This window comes from Monodon monoceros, unplaced genomic scaffold, assembly GCF_005190385.1.
Source record: "Monodon monoceros isolate NGI ecotype Baffin Bay Population unplaced genomic scaffold, NGI_Narwhal_1 Super_Scaffold_12, whole genome shotgun sequence".
Lineage (NCBI taxonomy): Eukaryota > Metazoa > Chordata > Mammalia > Artiodactyla > Monodontidae > Monodon > Monodon monoceros.
In genome coordinates, this window is record NW_021703768.1 from 162,251,911 (window position 1) to 162,270,626 (window position 18,716).

The following is an 18,716-nucleotide window of genomic DNA, read 5'->3' on the forward strand; positions in this document are numbered from 1 at the left end:
TGACCTTTAAATACTTGGTAATGCACCTCCTAAAGATAAGGACATTGTGCTAATTAAACCACAGAACTATTATTTACCCCAAGAAAATTTAAAGTAATAATGTCACCTTCTATCTACTCTGTGAAAACTAAAATCCTCCACATTGTTCTGAAATACACTTCTGAGTGTCTTTGGATCTGAGATGCAATCAGGGTTTATATACGGCAATTTTTGTGTGTCTTAGTCTCCTTTAACCTAGAGCGTTGGCCGTTATTTCTCCATTATATTGATTTTTTGAAAAGTAACACGTTTTTAAAAGTCACACATTTTGAAGTTTTTTAAAGTTGAGATATAATTGACATATATTAGTTGCAAGTGTACAACATAATGATTCAATGTTTGTATATCTATTCCGAATTAAGTCTAGTTAACATCCATCGCCATCCATAGTTACAGATTTGTGTGTGTGTGTGATGAGAACTTTGAAGATGTACTCTCTAAGCAACTTTCAAATATACAATACAGTATCATTACCCATAGTCACCATATTGTATATTGCATGTACTCAGGGCTTATTTATTTTATAACTAGAAGTTAGTACCTTTTGACCACCTTTACCCATTTATCCCATCCCACTCTCCCCTCCTCTGGCAACCATAGATCTGTCTATCCATGCATTCTAGTTTGTTTTTTTAAGGTTCTACATATAAGTGAGGTCATATGACCATATGGTATTTGTCTTTCTCTGTCTGACTTCATTTAGCATAGCGACCTCAAGGTCCATCCATATTGTTGCAAACAGCAAGATTTCCTTCTTTTTTTATCCCATTGTGTGTGTGTGTTGGGTATGTATATGTGTGTGTGTGCATGCAAACACTATGTTTTCTTTATTCGTAGATTGACACTTAGGTTGCTCCCATGTCTTGGCTATTGTAAATAACATTGCAGTGAACATGGAGGTACATATATCTTTTGAGTTAGTGTCTTTGTTTTCTTCACATAAGTACCCAGAAGTGAAATTGCTGTATCATATCATAGTTCTATTTTTAATTTTTTGAGGAACCTCCATACTGTTTTCCCTAGTGGCAGCCCCAATTTACATTCCCACCAGCAGTGCACAAGGGTTCCCTTTTCTCCACATCCTCACAAACACTTGTTATTTGTTGTCTTTTTGATAATAACCGTTCTGAGAGATGTGCTATTTCATTGCATTGATTTGCATTTCCCTTAATAGTAACGTTGAGCACCTTTTCACATACCTTTTGGCCATCTATATCTCTTCTTTGAAAAAACATCTATTCAGATCCTCTGCCCATTTTTAAATTGCATTATTTGTCTTTTCCTGTTGAATTGTATGAGTTCATATATTTTGGATATTAACCCCTTAGCAAATACATGATTTGCAAAAATATTCTCCCATTCTGTAGATTGTCTTTTCATTTTGTTGATGGTTTCCTTTGCCACACAGGAAGTTTTTTACTTTCACATAGTTCCACTTGTTTATTTTTGCTTTTGGTGCTTTTGTTTTTGCTTTTGTTGTCAAATACAAAAAATCATCTCCAAGACCAATGCCAAGGGGCTTACTGCTTATGTTCTGTTCTAGGAGTTTTATGGTTTTAGGTCTTACATTCAAGTTTTTAATCCATTTTGAGTTAATTTTTGTGTATGGTGTAAGAGAGTAGTCCAGTTTCATTCCTTTGCATGCAGCTGTCTAGTTTTCCCAACATTACATGTTGAAGAGACCATCCCTTTTCCATCATATATTCTTGGCTTTTTCGTCATAAATTAATTGTATTTGTGTGGTTTTGTATTTCTGGACTCTGTATTCTGTTCCATTGATCTCTGTTTCTGGTCCAGTACCATACTGTTTTGATTACTATAGCATTATAATACAGTTTAAATTGGGCAGCAGGATGCTTTGTTCTTTTTTCTCAAGATCACTTTGGCCATTCAGAGCCTTTTGTAGTTCCATACACATTTTAGGATTGTGTGTTCTATTTCTGTGAAAAACGCCATTGGAATTTTGGTAAGAATTTCATTGAATTTTATATTGCTTTGGTACAGGGGACATTTTAACAATAATTCTTCCAATCCATGAGCCACGGAATATCTTTCCTTTTATTTTTGTCTTCTCCATTTCTTTCATCTACATCTCATAACTTTCAGTGTACAGGTTTTTCATGTCCTTGGTTAAATTTATTCCTAGGTATTTTACTCTTTCTGATGCAATTGTAAATGGGATTGTTTTCTTAATTTCTCTTTCTAGTAGTTTGTTATTAGTGTATAGAAACCCAATTGATATTTTTTATAAGTTCTTACTTCCTTTATTAGCATAATTTCTTGTTTTTTCAATTTAATTTAGTTTTTATTTTATGTTGGAGTCTAGTTGACTTACAATGTTGTGTTAGTTTTAGGTGTACAGCAAAGTGAATCAGTTATACATATACATATATCCCCTCTTCTTTTAGATTCTTTTCTCATATAGGTTATTACATATTGAGTAGAGTTCCCTGTGCTCTACAGTAGGTCCTTGTTGATTATCTATTTTATATGTAATACTGTGTATATGTTAATCCCAAACTCCTAATTTATCCCCCTGCCATGCAGTTGATTTTTGCATATTGTTTTTGCATACTACAACTTTACTGAATTCATTTATTAGTTCTAGCAGTGTTTTGGTGGAGCCTTTTGGGTTTTCTATATGTAATATCATGTTGTCTGCAAAAAGTGACACTTTTACTTCTTCCTTTCTAATTTAGATGCCTTTTCTTTCTTTTTCTTGCCTAATTGCTCTGGCTGGACTTCCAATGCTATGTTGAATAAAAGTGGTAAGAATGGGTATCCCTGTCTTTTTCCTGACTTTAGAGAAGCTTTCACATTTTCACTGTTGAATATGATGTTAGCTGTGGACTTGTGATATATGTCCTTATTATGGAGCAGCATTCTCTCTGTACCTGCTTTGTTGAGTTTTTAATCATGAATGGATATTAAATTTTGTCAAATGCTTTTTTCTGCCTCTGTTGAGACTATGATATGATTTTTATCCCTTTTTTAACTTTATTTTTAACTTTTTAATTTTTTTTTTTTGGTTGTACCAGGTCTTTGTTGCAGCAGGCAGGCTCCTTAGTTGTGGCACATGTGCTCCTTAGTTGCTGCACGTGTGCTTCTTAGTTTTGGTTCATTGGTTCCTTAGTTGTGGCATGTGCGCTCCTTAGTTGCAGCCAGCAGGCTCCTTAGTTGTGGCATGCAAACTCTTAGTTGCAGCACGCATGTAGGATCTAGTTCCCTAACCAGGGATCAAACCCATGTCCCCTGCATTGGAAGGCGGATTCTTAACCACTGCACCACCAGGGAAGTCCCCAATTTTTGTCCTTCATTCTGTTAATGTGTATCATATTGATTGATTTGCAGATATGGAACCATCCTGCATCTCTGGATATATCCCACTTCATCGTGGTGTATGATCCTCTTAATGTATTATTGATTTGGGTTTGCTAATATTTTGTTGAGGATTTTTGAATCTGTGCTCTTCAGGGATAGTGGCCTGTAATTTTCTTTTGTAGTGTTCTTGTCTGGTTATAGTATAAGGATACCACTGGTCTTATAAAATGAGTTTGGAAGTACTCCCTCCTTCCTGTTTTTTTGGAAGATTTTGAGAAGGATTTATATTCATTCCTCTTTAAATGTTTGGTGGAATTTACCAGTGAAGCCTTATGATCCTGGACTTTGGTTTGCTGGGAGGTTTTTTTACTACTGGTTAATCTCCTTACATGTAATCAGTCTGTTCAGATTTTCTGTCTCTTCATGATTCACTCTTAGTAGGTTGTATGTTTCTAGGAATTTATCCATTTCTTAGGTTGTCCAGTTTTTTGGTGTACAGTTGTTCATAGCAATCTCTTATGATCCTTTGTATTTCTGTGGTATCAGTTGTAGTATCTTTTGCATATTTAATTTTGAGCCCTCTTTCTTTTTCTTGGTGAGTTAGCTAAAGGTTTGTCTTATTTTGTTTATCTTTTCAAACCTCTCAGTTTTATTGGTGTTTTCTATTTTATTTTTATTCTCTATTTCTTTGAGTTCCATTCTGATCTTTATTATTTGGTTCCTTCTACTACCTTCGGGCTTTGTTTGTCCTTCCTTTTCTAGTTTCTTGATGTGTAAAGTTAGCTTGTTTATTTGAGCATATTGATATTTCTGATTTTATTTTCATGGTATGTTTAAATGTTTATTCTGTTTCTTGTATTTCTATCAACTGGTAATTGGATCCAGAACAACAGCTAGCACACACTGTCTGAAAAGGGACAGGGGACTTTCCCAGTGGTCCAGTGGTTAAGATTCTGCACTTCCAATGCAGGGGGCACAGGTTCGATCCCTGGTAGGGGAACTAAGATCCCACATGCTGCAGGGCGTGGCCAAAAAACAAAAAAAGAGAAGAAAAGGGACAGATAGGAAGTACTTTATGCTTTCCAGGCCACAAGGTCTTGAATTAGTCCATTCTACTTTTGTCATGGGGAAGTAGCCATAGATCTCAGTAAACAAGTGTATATGGCTGTTTTTCCATAAAACTTTATTCACAAAAAAAGGCCTGTGAGTCATAGTTTGTCACTTACATTTTGGTCTGCAGGCTTCAAAAGATCATTTACAAAATATATCATAGATACTGTTGTATATCTTAATGTTGTATTTCATCAGGAAGACCCAGATTTATATCACTCTTCTGTTAGTGATGCTACATTTGATTACTTAAGGTGATGATCACCAGAGACCTGTATTTTAAAGGTAAACTACTTTTTTCTTGAATAAGAAAGTAACATGTGGGGTAATATTTTGACACTCAGAATATCTTGTTTTCTAACAACCTTTATTAATTATTCTGGCATCTGTGATTTAGCACTACTAACAGTGATCCTCTGTGTATGTTGTTTCATGTTTGTAGAGGTGCATCTTCAGGACTAGATTTTAAAGTTGGGTTTCTAGGTCAAAGGGCCAAAACATGGTTAATTTTTCTGGGTATATAAATCCCTTCCATAAATCTTGTGCCATTTGGTAGTTTCCAAATCAACATTAAAATAGGATTAAAATTATGCTGGAGAAACATAAGGAACACATTTTAGTTTTGACTTCAAGGCACTTGTTTTCAAAAATGATATCCAGGGAATTCCCTGGTGGTCCAACGGTTAGGACTCTGTGCTTCCACTGCTGGGGGCCTGGGTTCAGTCCCTGGTCAAGGAAACCAAGATCCCACAAGCTGCGAGATGAGGGGGGAAAAAAGTTGATATCCAGTCCACTTTCTTCCTAAGAGTACTCAAATATGTTTTCAGAAGTACAGTGTTTTGATTTGTATTGTGCACAGACATTATATATGATTCCTATTTCATTTTGTGTTGTAGTTTTTTTGTTTGTTTTACTTCAATTTGTGCATATCTATGCTGTAACATTTGTGTGGGGATTGGCAATTCTGACAGTCCACCTAATGAGCTAGGCTGTCTTCGAGAAATAGGGAAACAATGGAGATCGAAATAAGGATAGTATTGCTTCTATGGGGTTTACAGTTTATTTAGGAAGACATTTTAAGTGATTGTTGGCAAGTTTGTTATCTGGACATAATAATGGCTTAATATGAGGGGAGAAGATATATTGGGAGGTGTTGATATTTGAGTTGAGAATGAAAGCATGGATATGACTTAGCTAATCAGGTTGTTGAGCTAAGGTGAGGAGGTGTAGAATGAGTGAGAACATTTCAGATGAAGGGAACTTCATGAGCAAAATTCCAGAGAAGTTGCGAATTCAGTGTATTTCCTAAGGTGAGGAAAGAGGGTTGTCTGAAGCAGAGCAGAACCAGAGAGTGTTGGGAGGTATATTGGAGAGTGGGGGATAGGGCCAAGGGAATTACTTACTCTGAATTGTATTCTAAGGCCATGGGAAACTTAGGAAATATTTTAATCAAAGGAGTAATTTGAATCTACTTACAACTCCTAGTTTGAGAATGGTCTTCAGAAAGTATGAGAGTCAACCTAGAAGCTTATGATAAATAAGCTTTAAAACACGATGGTGGTAAATTACAATTGGATTATTATTATGGAAAAGGAAATAAATGAAATGATTTGAGAGTTTTATAGAAGGTAAAATTGAGAGAATTTTAATTACTTGATGAAGTTATTCCTTCATCTGTTGATTTACTAGAGGATATATTATAGTCAGTGCTTGAATGATTAAGACATAGTGAAGAAAACTGAATTCCTCACATTTGTTCACAGACTTGCAGATATAGTTTCCTAAAGACTAAATGGTAATGTTAACCATTAACACCTTATGTATAAAATTAAAATGGGGAGGAGATAGAAATGAATCGTTCGTTTATATAAATAAACATATGCATTAAATAAATGCATACATATAATAAGCAAAGAGAAAGCATGCAGAAGTACTACAGTTCTTGTTTCTCTAATTGGTCTTGAGGTTGTGGTTGACATCCATGGGTTACTTCTTCAACAATCAGTTTCACATTTCCCTTGCCCTCAATGAGACCCTCACCTGGTCTGGGTTATGTACCTGGTGGAGTGACCCAAATGTTCATTCCCAGGCACACAACAGTAGTGTTAGCTGGGTCATCCATGGAGAAGGGAAGTCCATATTGTTGAACCCACAGATAGGCTTTATCCCTTTTAGCATGGCCATTTGGTTCATGGACCCATTGAGGAAACACTGTTTTGACTGGGAAAAGTAATTCACATCTATGGACTGCATCATTTTGTCCACCTGATTATTAATAGTCTTATTTATAGTGGATTGCTCTTGGTGGACATTCATATAGGACACAACTTTACAGTTTATGTGCATTCAGAGACATCCTTTCATATACTTTTCCCAGACTACTTTTCTTGTCATCAACCTTCCAATCTTGTTCCATTCATGTCTTTGACTCTCCAGTCAAATGATTGACAACTGTTTGTGAAGCAATGTGTATCCATACATGTGGCTGTTTTTCACTCCAGACCTAGCGACAGCCAAATATACTGCTTGAATTTCTGCCACTGGGAAGATTTTTAATTACTACTGCCTTTCAGGGTCATCCCTTCAGTAAGGATATAGAGCTTCAGGTCTAAACTTCCAGGTGTAACTAGCTTACTATGCAAACCCATCTATAAACCAAGTTTTGTCTCAGCCAGCTGGGTGTAAGGAATACCACAGGAAGCCATAGACATAGACTGAGGAAGAGGAGGTGGGGCAACTGTACTTAGGTGTTGAAAGAGCCTTGGCAGCCTACCATACAATTTACTTGAATTCACTGGAATTGCCTGAGCTTAATCCCTTAGGAACTCCTAGGAGTTTACATGTTCACCAAACTCTTTTGATACATATTTGCAGAGTTGGGCTTATTTTGTATGTAAGCTGTTTTCTCCTACCTTATGTTGCATACTGTCCTGTCCCCTTGGATTTTGCACTAGTTGTATGTCCAGAGGCAACGGCAGGTAATTGTGGTGGGTCTCGAGAATGAGGATTCCTTCCAAGGCATCTGCTCTAAGTGAGATTATCACACATTTGTCAAGCAGAGGAAGGCTAGTATCTTCAGAAACCTAAGAGCAACCTACTTCCCTGATAAGGGAGGCTCAGAGTGTCTTGGGGGTTCAATATTGTAAGTGTCATCAGGGTCCCCGTAGATATCCCTATTTCAAGTTTCCTGTCTCATTCTTCCCTGATCAGTGCCTCATTTTCACATGAAAAAGTATGTGAGACTGACTTTAAGTATGGTTGAATACTTGAATTCTGCATTTGATTTTTGCAATATCTTCCCCATGTGACCACATGAAATGAGTTTTTAACCTGTCATGGAATCTCTCTGGTTTCAGACTTTGACTTGAGATTGTAGATCTGAGCTTGTCATTGTCTGGGCAACTACACTCAAAAGAATCCATCTCTCACCACAACCATTATAATCACCATTATTGTTGTACCGTTAAGTGTAGCATTCACCTGGTCTCCCAAGGCAAGAGCTGTACCGTAATCATCATAGGTGATTGCTTGACAGTTGTAATTCTATGAATGTCTTTCCCATTGGCAAGGCTTTTAGCTCTAAGCTTGAGTCCAAAGGTTTGACCAAACATATCCCAAAATGTCATCTTTACTACTTTGTCTCCAGGGATCACCTGTCTTCACTATTGTGTATAAGTCTGCATGAAATGAAGAGACAGAAATTATACTTTGATTTAAACAGGAGAAGTAAAGTATAAAATTGTAAAGAGAATTCTGTCATATATCCTAGAGTTCATGGAGAATACCTAAGGAAGGCCAAACTTATAGTGGGGGCCTCTCCCCAAGATTGATTTCAGACCTTGTTAGAGAAGGTATCATGGCAACCCATTGAATGTGAGGAAATTTGCTAGGTTGCCAGGGCCAGAACTAGTTAACAGTCACTGGGCAAGGATGAAGCTCCCCTCTGGTATGCAGGCAAGCCATGACCAGTATGTAGATGTGGAGAGGGAATTGGGGTGCCACTGCCAGTGCAGGACCTAGAGCACTAAGTGTCCATATAAGGAGGCTTTGGGAAACAAGTGACAGGTGTGCAGATAAGCCGACGGTGGTGTGAGTGCTTGAAAGAAGATGGTGTTCCTCCCACCCTTACATTCTTAGAGTAATCAAATACATTTATGAAAACAGATATATGTTGTATTATGAACAGTTATTTAGGTATAACCTAGGTGTACTTGAAGAGTGATGTGAAGGAGCTCCACTCTGTCAGTCACAAGTTAGTGGGTGCCTTTGGTGTGCCAGACACCGTGCCACTCTTTGTACTGGCAGACACTGGCATCCAAAACAGATACAGTGCTACCAATGATATGCCAAAAAAAGAAACTCTCCCCCAAAAAGCTGATCCTTATGTCAGACAACGTTGTCAAGAAGCATTACTACAGATACAGAGGTCATGATAAACAAATCTGTTTCTCCAAAAATATAAAAAATCAAATGTGTATCCACTCAATAATATTGTTGCAAATATATAAAGCATTACTTGAAAGAAGTGGAAGAAGAAATAAACAATTTCAAAATTCTAGTGGGAGATTTTAATGTATTTTGCCCATAGTTTCACTAAACAGTACACGAAAAATCAGTTAGGACCCACATTTGAAAATGCTGTATTAATTGCCTAATATACATATATAGCATAATGTATCTAGTAACAGTGAAATCAGAAAGTGCTTGTCTGAGTGCAAGAAGTAAGGAATGGATGGAAAGGGACAAGAAGGCTTTCCAGGGAAATAAATATGTTCTGTTTCTTATTTAGTCTGGTGATTATACAAGTATATGCAATTATCAAAATTCATCCACTAAATACTTAAGATCTGTGTATTTCATTAGACATTAATTATATCCAACTACAAAATAAACAGAAAAATAAAACATTTTATCAGGTACCCCCTCACTAAACTTACTCAGCCTAAGGACTCCTGGTTTGAGACCCCTAGTAGTAAGTACAGTTATAAGGGAGTCTAGACACATGATTTTTTTTGACCTCATGTATGTATGGGTTTTAGTCTTCTCTACTGAAGAATAAGGACTGTGGGGACAGTGAGGATGAATATGGTTCATAGGTTCATAGGTAATGAACTGTGGAACTTTCATTGTCATCATTTGTATACAGTTTTGTAGACCAGCATTTGGCCTGGTGGTCTGTGTTTGATATATTAAAGGTTATTGATATATAACAAAAAGAAGTTAACTTTTAAATACAGAATGTTAAAAGACAAGAAGCATGAAGAAAGTCTGTGGAAGAAGTAAGTAAACATAAAAGCAAAATTTTCAGTTCCATAAAAAAGGAACTGAAAAATAATATGAAAAGGTGATTGTCTGAAAAGATTCATAAAATAGACAAATGTTGGGCCAAGTATGACAGGGCCTTGCTCCATGTCCAAGGCAAGGAGAGAGTACAGACCTGTTTGATTTGAGTGTTTCCAAATGGAGACCCATGGAGGCTTCCCAGTACTTTCATGTATTCTGAATTCTTTTGTAAAAAGTTTGATAATTTTTTTTCTAATCTTTTTGGACCAAGTGTGGAAGACCTAATGATTTCCCCTTTCTTTCTTTATCTGGCCCGGGAACTAACAATATATGTGTGTGTGTGTGTGTGTGTGTGTGTGTGTGTGTGTGCATGTGTCGGATACCCTTTATTTTTTTTACCTGCTTGATTGTTTTCCCATGTTACTAATGAATTGATATATCAATTATTAGTTTATTGTCTATCTTCCCTAATAAGAATGGTGGATATTTAATGCCTAGAATATTTTCTGTATATGTTACTGCTCTCAACTGATTGCCTAGCACAAGGTCATTGAAAGAAAGGAATAATCCAGTGATAAGAACTAAAGGAGGCCTAGAGCTTCAAAATTCTCCAACATCCATCAAGAGAAGCTCAAGGATGTTGACCGAATAGAATGTTTTTTTTTTCCCTTCATAAGCCCAGCAGCAGCCTACACCAGTGCTTTTCCAATATAAATATAATGTATAGATCACGTATATAATGAAACTATTTTCAGTATCCACAATAAACAAAAATGAAGATTATTTATATGAATATATTTTATTTTATCCCATATATATTAAAATATTACTTAAACAATTTAAAAATTTAGATATTTTACATTTTTTTCATTTGAAGTGTTTTAAATTTACTGGACACTAAATTTTTATCATATATAATTAATTTACTGGACACTAAATTTTTATCATATATACTTAATTTCTGCTTAGAGCATACATAATTTACAGTTGAAAGAGTTGATTCCAGTATTCAAGTTGTTCCAAACATATAGGTAAGCTGTAAGCTCCTAATGAGATATCTGGTACATAATGTACTCAATGAATAATAATTGATGTTACTGATATTCTTGTTGTAGAGCATACTCTTTTAGTAACTATGTTATCTACATAGAAAGAGCGAATTTATGATGTTGTGTGTGAGATAACTAATATTTGTTGATTAATGATTGATATGAAGCAGGACTCCAGATAACCCGATCTCCAGGGGCATGGAGATGTCCCTGTCCACTTGTATTCATAAGCTGCCTGACATGATCTTGACATCAAAGAAAGGAATTTTCAGGCAAATTTCACCATCATTGCAACATGACAGCTATATGTCCCATGTGAAGTCCCTGTTAATGTCCTTTTTCAGAGACTCTACTTTAGGATCTGCCAGTCTTGGTCTGGGCCTGAGCAGTCATGCTTCTGGTTCATCTAGGAATTGCTGAAGGGAGCCAGATAATGCTGTTCTCTAACTCGGCTTTCTGGTATGCGCATTTAGGTAGAGTTGCTGCATGATCTTTTTTTGTTTGTTTGGTTTTTGGTTTTGTTTTTTTTTTGTTGTTGTTTTTGCAGTACACGGGCCCCTCACCGCTGCAGCCTCTCCCGCTGTGGAGCACAGGCTCCGGATGCGCAGGCCCAGCGGCCATGGCCCACGGGCCCAGCCGCCCCGTGGCATGCAGGATCCTCCCGGACCGGGGCACGAACCCGCATCCCCCGCATCGGCAGGCGGACTCTCAACCACTGCGCCACCAGGGAAGCCCTGCTGCATAATCTTATTCATGTATTTTATTGCCTTGACAAATGAAGAGTCACATTACTCAGGTCTTAAGGTTGCTTCCCTGTAAAATGAACCCATTACTCTTTTCCTGATGGGCAGCATGGCTCACCATCCCCTTTTCTGGCTCCAGGTGAGACAGGACTATTCTGGCATTTCACAGCAGTGGTGTGTATATATGTGAGATTTCTTGAGTGTGCAAAGGATAATTGGGAATTTCAAGCTAGAGTTGAATGACTTCCAGGCAGTGACTGTGGGAATTATGATCATCTCTGGGTACTCATGCCTTCTTTCTTTTCTCCTAGGTGTTCTAAGGACCCTTTCGCCTTCCTGAGGAAAAGATAGAGGCAGAAAGGATAATGGCTGAGTGTTTGAGAAGTTGTTCTCGGGTAAGAAGCAAGTCTATCCTAAAAAATGGGCTACTATATCCACCAGATGGACACATTCTGTTTTGGTAGGCCTGTGTCCAGAGCTTCTTAAAGAAATAAAGCCACTGCAGGACTCAGTCCCTGATGAATTCCCTCCCTAAGTGGAAGCTCATACTGGTGACACATTACCCTGAATAATCTCAGTATTTCAGTAATGACCTCCTAATCTTGCCTCTCATGATGGTGACTGCATATATTTTGTTTTGCTTGGTGCTCTTACACAGTAAGGAAGATGACTGTGCATTTCTCAAAGAATGTATTCATTCATCAGCGTTTACAAGTGCTTCCAGTTGGCTTAGGACTATGCTACAGGAGAGAAACAAAACACTTTAAGGCTCATTCTATTGAGATAAGTTCATGTATTACATGTTCCATTAGAGCTGTAGCTGAAGGATGTCAATCATGAGTGAGTGTAGATAGAAGAGAACCTAGGACCATTGTGTCCTGGGGGAGATGACGAGAGACATTGAATCATGGGTCACCCGTCTCCACTCCCTACCATTGGTGGAGGGCTTACTTTACTGAAGCTAGTATGTGTGTGATGGTTTAGGACTCAGTGACCTTCGCTGATGTAGCTGTGGACTTCACCCAGGAAGAATGGACTTTACTGGACCCCATTCAGAGAAAACTATACAGAGATGTGATGCTGGAGAACTACAAGAACCTGACCACAGCAGGTAAGGCTGCCATCATTCCTATAGCGTCTTAGAGAACAGATATATGTGATGCACTTACTGTGTTGCAGCATGGGTGATGTTACATATGAATATAATGGAAACTAACAGACACTGTTCTTCACATGAATGGGTTTTAGTTCGGTTGGCATCTGAAAATGTGCTTCTAGGACTAGCATTATCACCATCGCTCTTAGAAATGTGCATTCTCAGACTCCACCTTTCACCTACTGAATGAAACTGCGGCATTGGGACCCGGTCATCTGTGTTGTGACAGACACTGGACTTGGTTCTCATGGACACCAACGTTTGACACTCATTGGTGTATTGGTTTCTCCATGTGAATGAACATCTTTTTTTGCACTTACATTGTTTCCCGTATCAAAAAAAGTCTTAAGCTTTGTAATTGTTTATATAAATCTGAATGTGGGCTTCAGGGGCCAGAGAGAAACAGTCTTTGTGGAGAACAGAAGGAGGTGAATTTCCTGTTTTATCTCTTCTAAAATAGTTTTACCACAGTTTTAGACATATAGGAGCTGATTCATTGGACAGTTTCTTCTATTTTTCTGGAGCTTCTTTCATTAATTTATCTTTCCTCATAAACAGGGTATCAATCATTGAAACCCACTCTGATCTCTTGGTTGGAACAAGAAGATGATTTGAGGACAGTGGAAAGAAGAGGAGTCCTCCAAGGTGAGTGATTCCTGATCAGTGAAAATTTCAGTGTCTTTTGAATAATAATGAGGAAACTTGTAAAGATGTGCTTTCTCACAGAAGGCTGAGGTCACTGGTCTCTGATGTTTCAGGATATATTCAAGTTGTCATACGTACGTACTTCACATTTACTCACAATTTCTTATGAGCTCACAAAATGGCTTGTTCTTTCTTTATTTTAATATAATTTTATTGAAGTACAGTTGATTTACAACGTTATGTTAGTTTCAGGTGTACAGCAAACTGATTCAGTTTTATATATATGTATATATATATATATGTTCATTCTTTTTCAGATTCTTTTCTCATATAGGTTATTACAGAATACTTAGTAGAGTTCCCTGTGCTATACATTAGGTCGTTGTTATCTATCTTATATATAGTAGTGTGTGTATGTTAATCCCAAGCTCCTTATGTATCCCACCCTCCCACATTTCCCCTTTGGTAACCATAAGTTTGTTTTTCATATCTTTAAGTCTGTTTCTGTTTTGTAAATGAGTTCATTTGTATTATTTTTTAAAATCAATTCCACATATGAGTGATATCATATGATATTTGTCTTTCTCTGTCTGACTTACTTCACTTAATATGATAATCTCTGGGTCCATCCATGTAACTGCAAATGACATTATTTCATTCTTTCTTACAGCTGAGTAATATGCTATTGTACATATGTACCACATCTTTATCCGAAATGGCTTGTTCTGTTTCTTTTTTTAACTTTATCATTTTGATGTAGGCTAGTTTTCCTAACATTCCTCTTTTCCTTCACTGATAATATTCAGGTTTTTTTCCCCATCATATTTAATTTTCATAGAATTCTTTTTAATCAGGTACTGAATTTTGACTCTGCATTCCTATCATTGTTAAGTATTTGGCATAGCCAAACTCCTCAAATCTAGTATGTATGTATTGATATTTTTAGCATCTTTAATTTGGAAGCCAATACAAACGAGTATTATTATTTTTAACTCCTTCAGCCTCCTGTTTCTTTCTACAAACTCTTACATTTATTATTTTTTTATGGGAAATGCAACTTAAAACCAAAGGCTCAGCAATTCAGCAGGATAATCTTGGGGGAGAAACATCTGTTGGGATGGAAACAGTAACATTGGTAAGTTTAAAACATCATATTTCTCTTTTTCCACATTCAGAAAAGAAAGGGAATTTCATTTATAGCATGAGCACAAGTGATAGATGTTTGCAATAGGTGGCAGTCACCAGGGGAGAGCAATGTCTATGGTGAGATACTCTGAATAGGTTGAATTTGGGGATATCCTAAACCCAGCTTGATACTTATTGCTTCAGAGTTCCCATAAGTCCTCATTTCCACATATGTAACAGGACATTTGAGATTTTACAACAGTCCATGAAGCTGTACAGGATTATTTGAAGGTTGGAGTAGATGGAACATCATTCTGGCAGAAGGATTCCATCATTCAACTTGAAAGAAATCAACAGGGCAGAGGTGTATGAATGTAGTAGAAATGGTAAAAGTCATCTTCATCGTTGTAATGATGTTTCAAGTTTGAGATGAGTAGGATCAATTAATGAGTCTGAGCAATCTTTGCATCATCATTCATCTATCCATCCACAGGCAAGAATGCACAATGGATGGAAACTCTGTATGTGAGCAATATAGGAAGACTTCAATGAATACTTGAGCCTTAGGACAGGCAGGAGAACTCAAAATGGAGGCAACACTTATGAGCATAATGAGTATGGAAAAAGCTTCCTTACTCTGCAGAAGAAAACCTCTATGGTTGTGAAGCATTTTGTGTTTAATCACTGTGGAAAAGCCATCATCCTGACTCCAAATATTGTGGACAGGAAAACCTGCATGGGAGAGAAAGCCTTCGAATGCAGTGATGGTGAGGAAGCTTGTGTGAATCAGCCTTCTCTTCAGGCACAAGTAGTAACTGAGAATGGGGAAAAACACTGTGAACAGAAGGAACATGGGAGAGCTTCTGTTCACTCCACAAGGCATGGTATACCTGTACGAAATCACACCACAAAAAAAAGTTATGAATATAAGGAGTGGGGAGAGTCTACAAATATCATATCCATTAAAATTCACATGGGAGCCCACAGTGGAGAGAGAAACCCTATAAATGTAAGGAATGTGGGAAAGCTTTCATTATAGCTTATGAACTTAAGAGGAATATAAAAAATCTCATACTGGAGAAAAGCCCTTTATATGTAAGGAATGTGGGAAAGCCTTCATTAGAGCTGATCACCTTAGGAGCCATATAAAATCTCATACTGGATAGAGGCCCTTTATATATAAGGAAAGTGGAAAATCCTATTTTTATCCCTTATTCCTTAATGATCACATGCAAAATCATAGTGAAATAAAAGTGCATAAATGTAGGGAGTGTGGGAAAGCCTTCCTTACTTCCTATAGACTTAACATATAAAATCTCATAGTGAAGAGAGGCCTTTTCCATGTGAAAAATGTGGAAAATTCTTTAAAAGTTCTTCATATCTTAAGATTCACAATCGAATTCACACTGGAACAAAACCATATAAATGTACGGAATGTGGTAAAGCCTTCATCAGGCCTTTTGTACTTACTGAACACATGAAAACTCATGCTAGAAAGTTTTTATGTGAAGATTGTGGAAAACTTTTTGTCAGATCTCAGTTTAGGGACCATAGAAAATCTCACATTGGAGAGAAGCCCTTTCTATGTGATCAGTGTGGAAAATCCTTTAAACATTCCTTATACCTTCATTGTCACAAGACAATTCACTCTGGAATAAAACCTTACAAATGTGAGAAATGTGGGAGAGCCTTCACTTGGAAATCAGACCTTTCTAAACATGTCCAAACTCATGGTGGAGAGAAAGAAACCTGAGGATGTAAACAATGTGAGAAATCCTTCAGTTATTCCAACTCCTCAGGAAAAACTCACCCTCTAGCAAAATCCTATAAATGAAGAATATGTGAGAAAGCCTTCAGTTCTCTTTGTTCATTTGTCTTGTAAGAAATCACTTTGTCTAACTGATGTCAGGTATGTGGGAAAGCCCTCAGTTGCCCTGATACACTTGACGTGAAAAGAGCACACTGGAGTGATGGTCTTCAAGCATAAGAAATGTGGGAAAGCCATCCATCTCACAACCCAGCCTGTTAGGGCTCACAGTGAAGCCATACTATTAAGAAACATGGAAAGCACTTTATTGTTTGCTCAGGGAAATATATATTCCCTAAATATGAGAGATGTTTCAATGCAGAGGAACTCTACTGATATAAGATTTCTGGAAAACTGTACATCTCTTGAGTACTTTGATGTTCACTTGTGATCTCACTGTGAAGAAGAACATTAGGAATGTGAGAAATATTGTAGAGTCATCATTTTTTTCCACTAGATTGTTGCTCATGCTTAATAAACATGGGGTGATTCACAGGCAAGAGAAATGGAGTGTAGTAAATATGGGAAATGCTACCCTGAGTCTGAAATCTTAGGGTTTCTGAGAAAGGATAGTGTTCCAGGTGGTCCCAAAGATCTATTTTGAACATTTTTCATTTGGCCATGACCTTTCCTGGGCAGTGATATGTCTTTCTCTCATCATCAGGCCAGGCCAGTCTAGTTGCTACATTTTCCAGGTCACAACCTGGCCAAAAGTGGGCCTACAGGATTCACACTTAGGGCCCCTGCTTTTTCCTGTTGGATGGACCTGGTCTTATATTGTGAAGACAGGAACTGCTTGACTATGTATGAGGCTCACCAAGTCCATCTACATCAAGTCCCAATGGCCAAAGTGGAGGATATAGTACATCTCTGTAAATCTTGTAAAGATGGCTTTGTCCTCTCTCACACCTGATCCTTTCAGGGTCAGGGTCAAGCATGGGATGAGTAGAGAGGAAGTGAGATTTCATCTACTAATGTGAGACACCCTGATTTCCTGACCTTTGCGGGAGAACAACACCCCGACACCTGTGGAGGACATTCAACCACAGGCCTTGCAGGAAGAGGGTGAGATTGTTCCTTTTCACCCCTATATTTAGCTCCACACCCATGCAAAACAATCATGTCATGTGTCTGGATCAAGCATTGTCTGCTGTAGGTGACATGTCCTCCTTCTGTGTTTGTACTCCAATCCAAGTGCTTGAAAAGTGAAAAACTCATGTGACTGGCTGCTCCTGATAATGTGCACTGCTTGATGCCATGACTGGCAGTTCCTGAAGGTGGGCTTTAGGTTCAGACACAGACAAATGACTAGTACACCTATTATTCCTCTTAAAGATAGCTTTACGGAGGTTCATCTCTCCTCAGTTACTCCCCAGTCTTTGTCACCACTGGGAATTACAGAAATTGAACAGGATCTGTCAGGAATTTTTTTTTTGCGGTACACGGGCCTCTCACTGTTGTGGCCTCTCCCGTTGTGGAGCACAGGCTCTGGACACGCAGGTTCAGAGGCCATGGCTCACGGGCCAAGCCGCTCCGCGGCATGTGGGATCTTCCTGGACCGGGGCACGAACCCGTGTCCCCTGCATCATCAGGCGGACTCTCAACCACTGCACCACCAGGAAGCCCCCAGGATTTTTTATTGGCTCAATTCTACCAGCTGTCAAGTAATGTCCTCAGTACAGGTGTACCAACTGCACCATTATTGCCACCAGAACTAGCCAGTCCCTCATTTATGTGCCACCAATGAAGCCAGCTACTGCATTACCAGGTCTGATGCATTTACCAGCAGGTATGCCTAACCTCTGCGCCCTCCCCGGTCTTAAGCTTTCTGCACCCCACATCATGCCAGGTGTCAGTTAGCCAGAACCCAGGTTCTGCCTTCCTAGGACTTTATCTAATAGTAAAAACCTCATTTCAGCATCTGATGAAAGGTTACACAGTTCTCATGCTCAAGCAGCCTTGGGTTACATCGTGTATAGCCAATCAGGGTACAGCTTTTTTTTTTTTTTTTAATATTTATTTATTTATTTATTTGGTTCTGCTGGGTCTCAGTTGCGGCAGGTGGGATCCTTAGTTGTGGCAGGTGGGCTCCTTAGTTGTGGCATGCAAACTCTTAGTTGTGGCATGCATGTGGGATCTAGTTCCCTGAACAGGGATTGAACCTGGGCCCCCTGCATTGTGGGCATGGAGTCTTAACCACTGCACCACCAGGGAAGTCCCCAGGGTGCAGCTTCTTGATGACACTTTCTTGAGGCTAATCAAACCATTGTAATGATAATCCAAATCAAGCTTAAAACAAAGCCTGGACTGGAATTAACCTCTGAACCTTCATTTATACATATTAATACATGGAGGAACGTGTCATGTTTGGTTCTTTTTTGTGTATGCATGTTGCTATTTGGCCTATCTGTTGACCTCTTTAATTATTGGCAGTGACA

At 38.1% G+C, this 18,716-nt stretch overlaps 1 protein-coding gene across 1 annotated transcript in view; it reads left to right on the plus strand.

Annotated features, from left to right (window-relative positions):
- The window catches only part of LOC114892212 (zinc finger protein 426-like), a 60,432-nt gene that overhangs the window by 872 nt on the left and 40,844 nt on the right, over window positions 1-18,716 (plus strand). Inside the window, exons 2-4 of the mRNA XM_029216870.1 lie at window positions 11,857-11,940; window positions 12,530-12,656; window positions 13,260-13,346. Of these exons, the coding sequence (XP_029072703.1) occupies window positions 11,911-11,940; window positions 12,530-12,656; window positions 13,260-13,346 (244 nt within the window). The 5' untranslated portion in view covers window positions 11,857-11,910. The remainder of the gene's footprint in view (window positions 1-11,856; window positions 11,941-12,529; window positions 12,657-13,259; window positions 13,347-18,716) is intronic.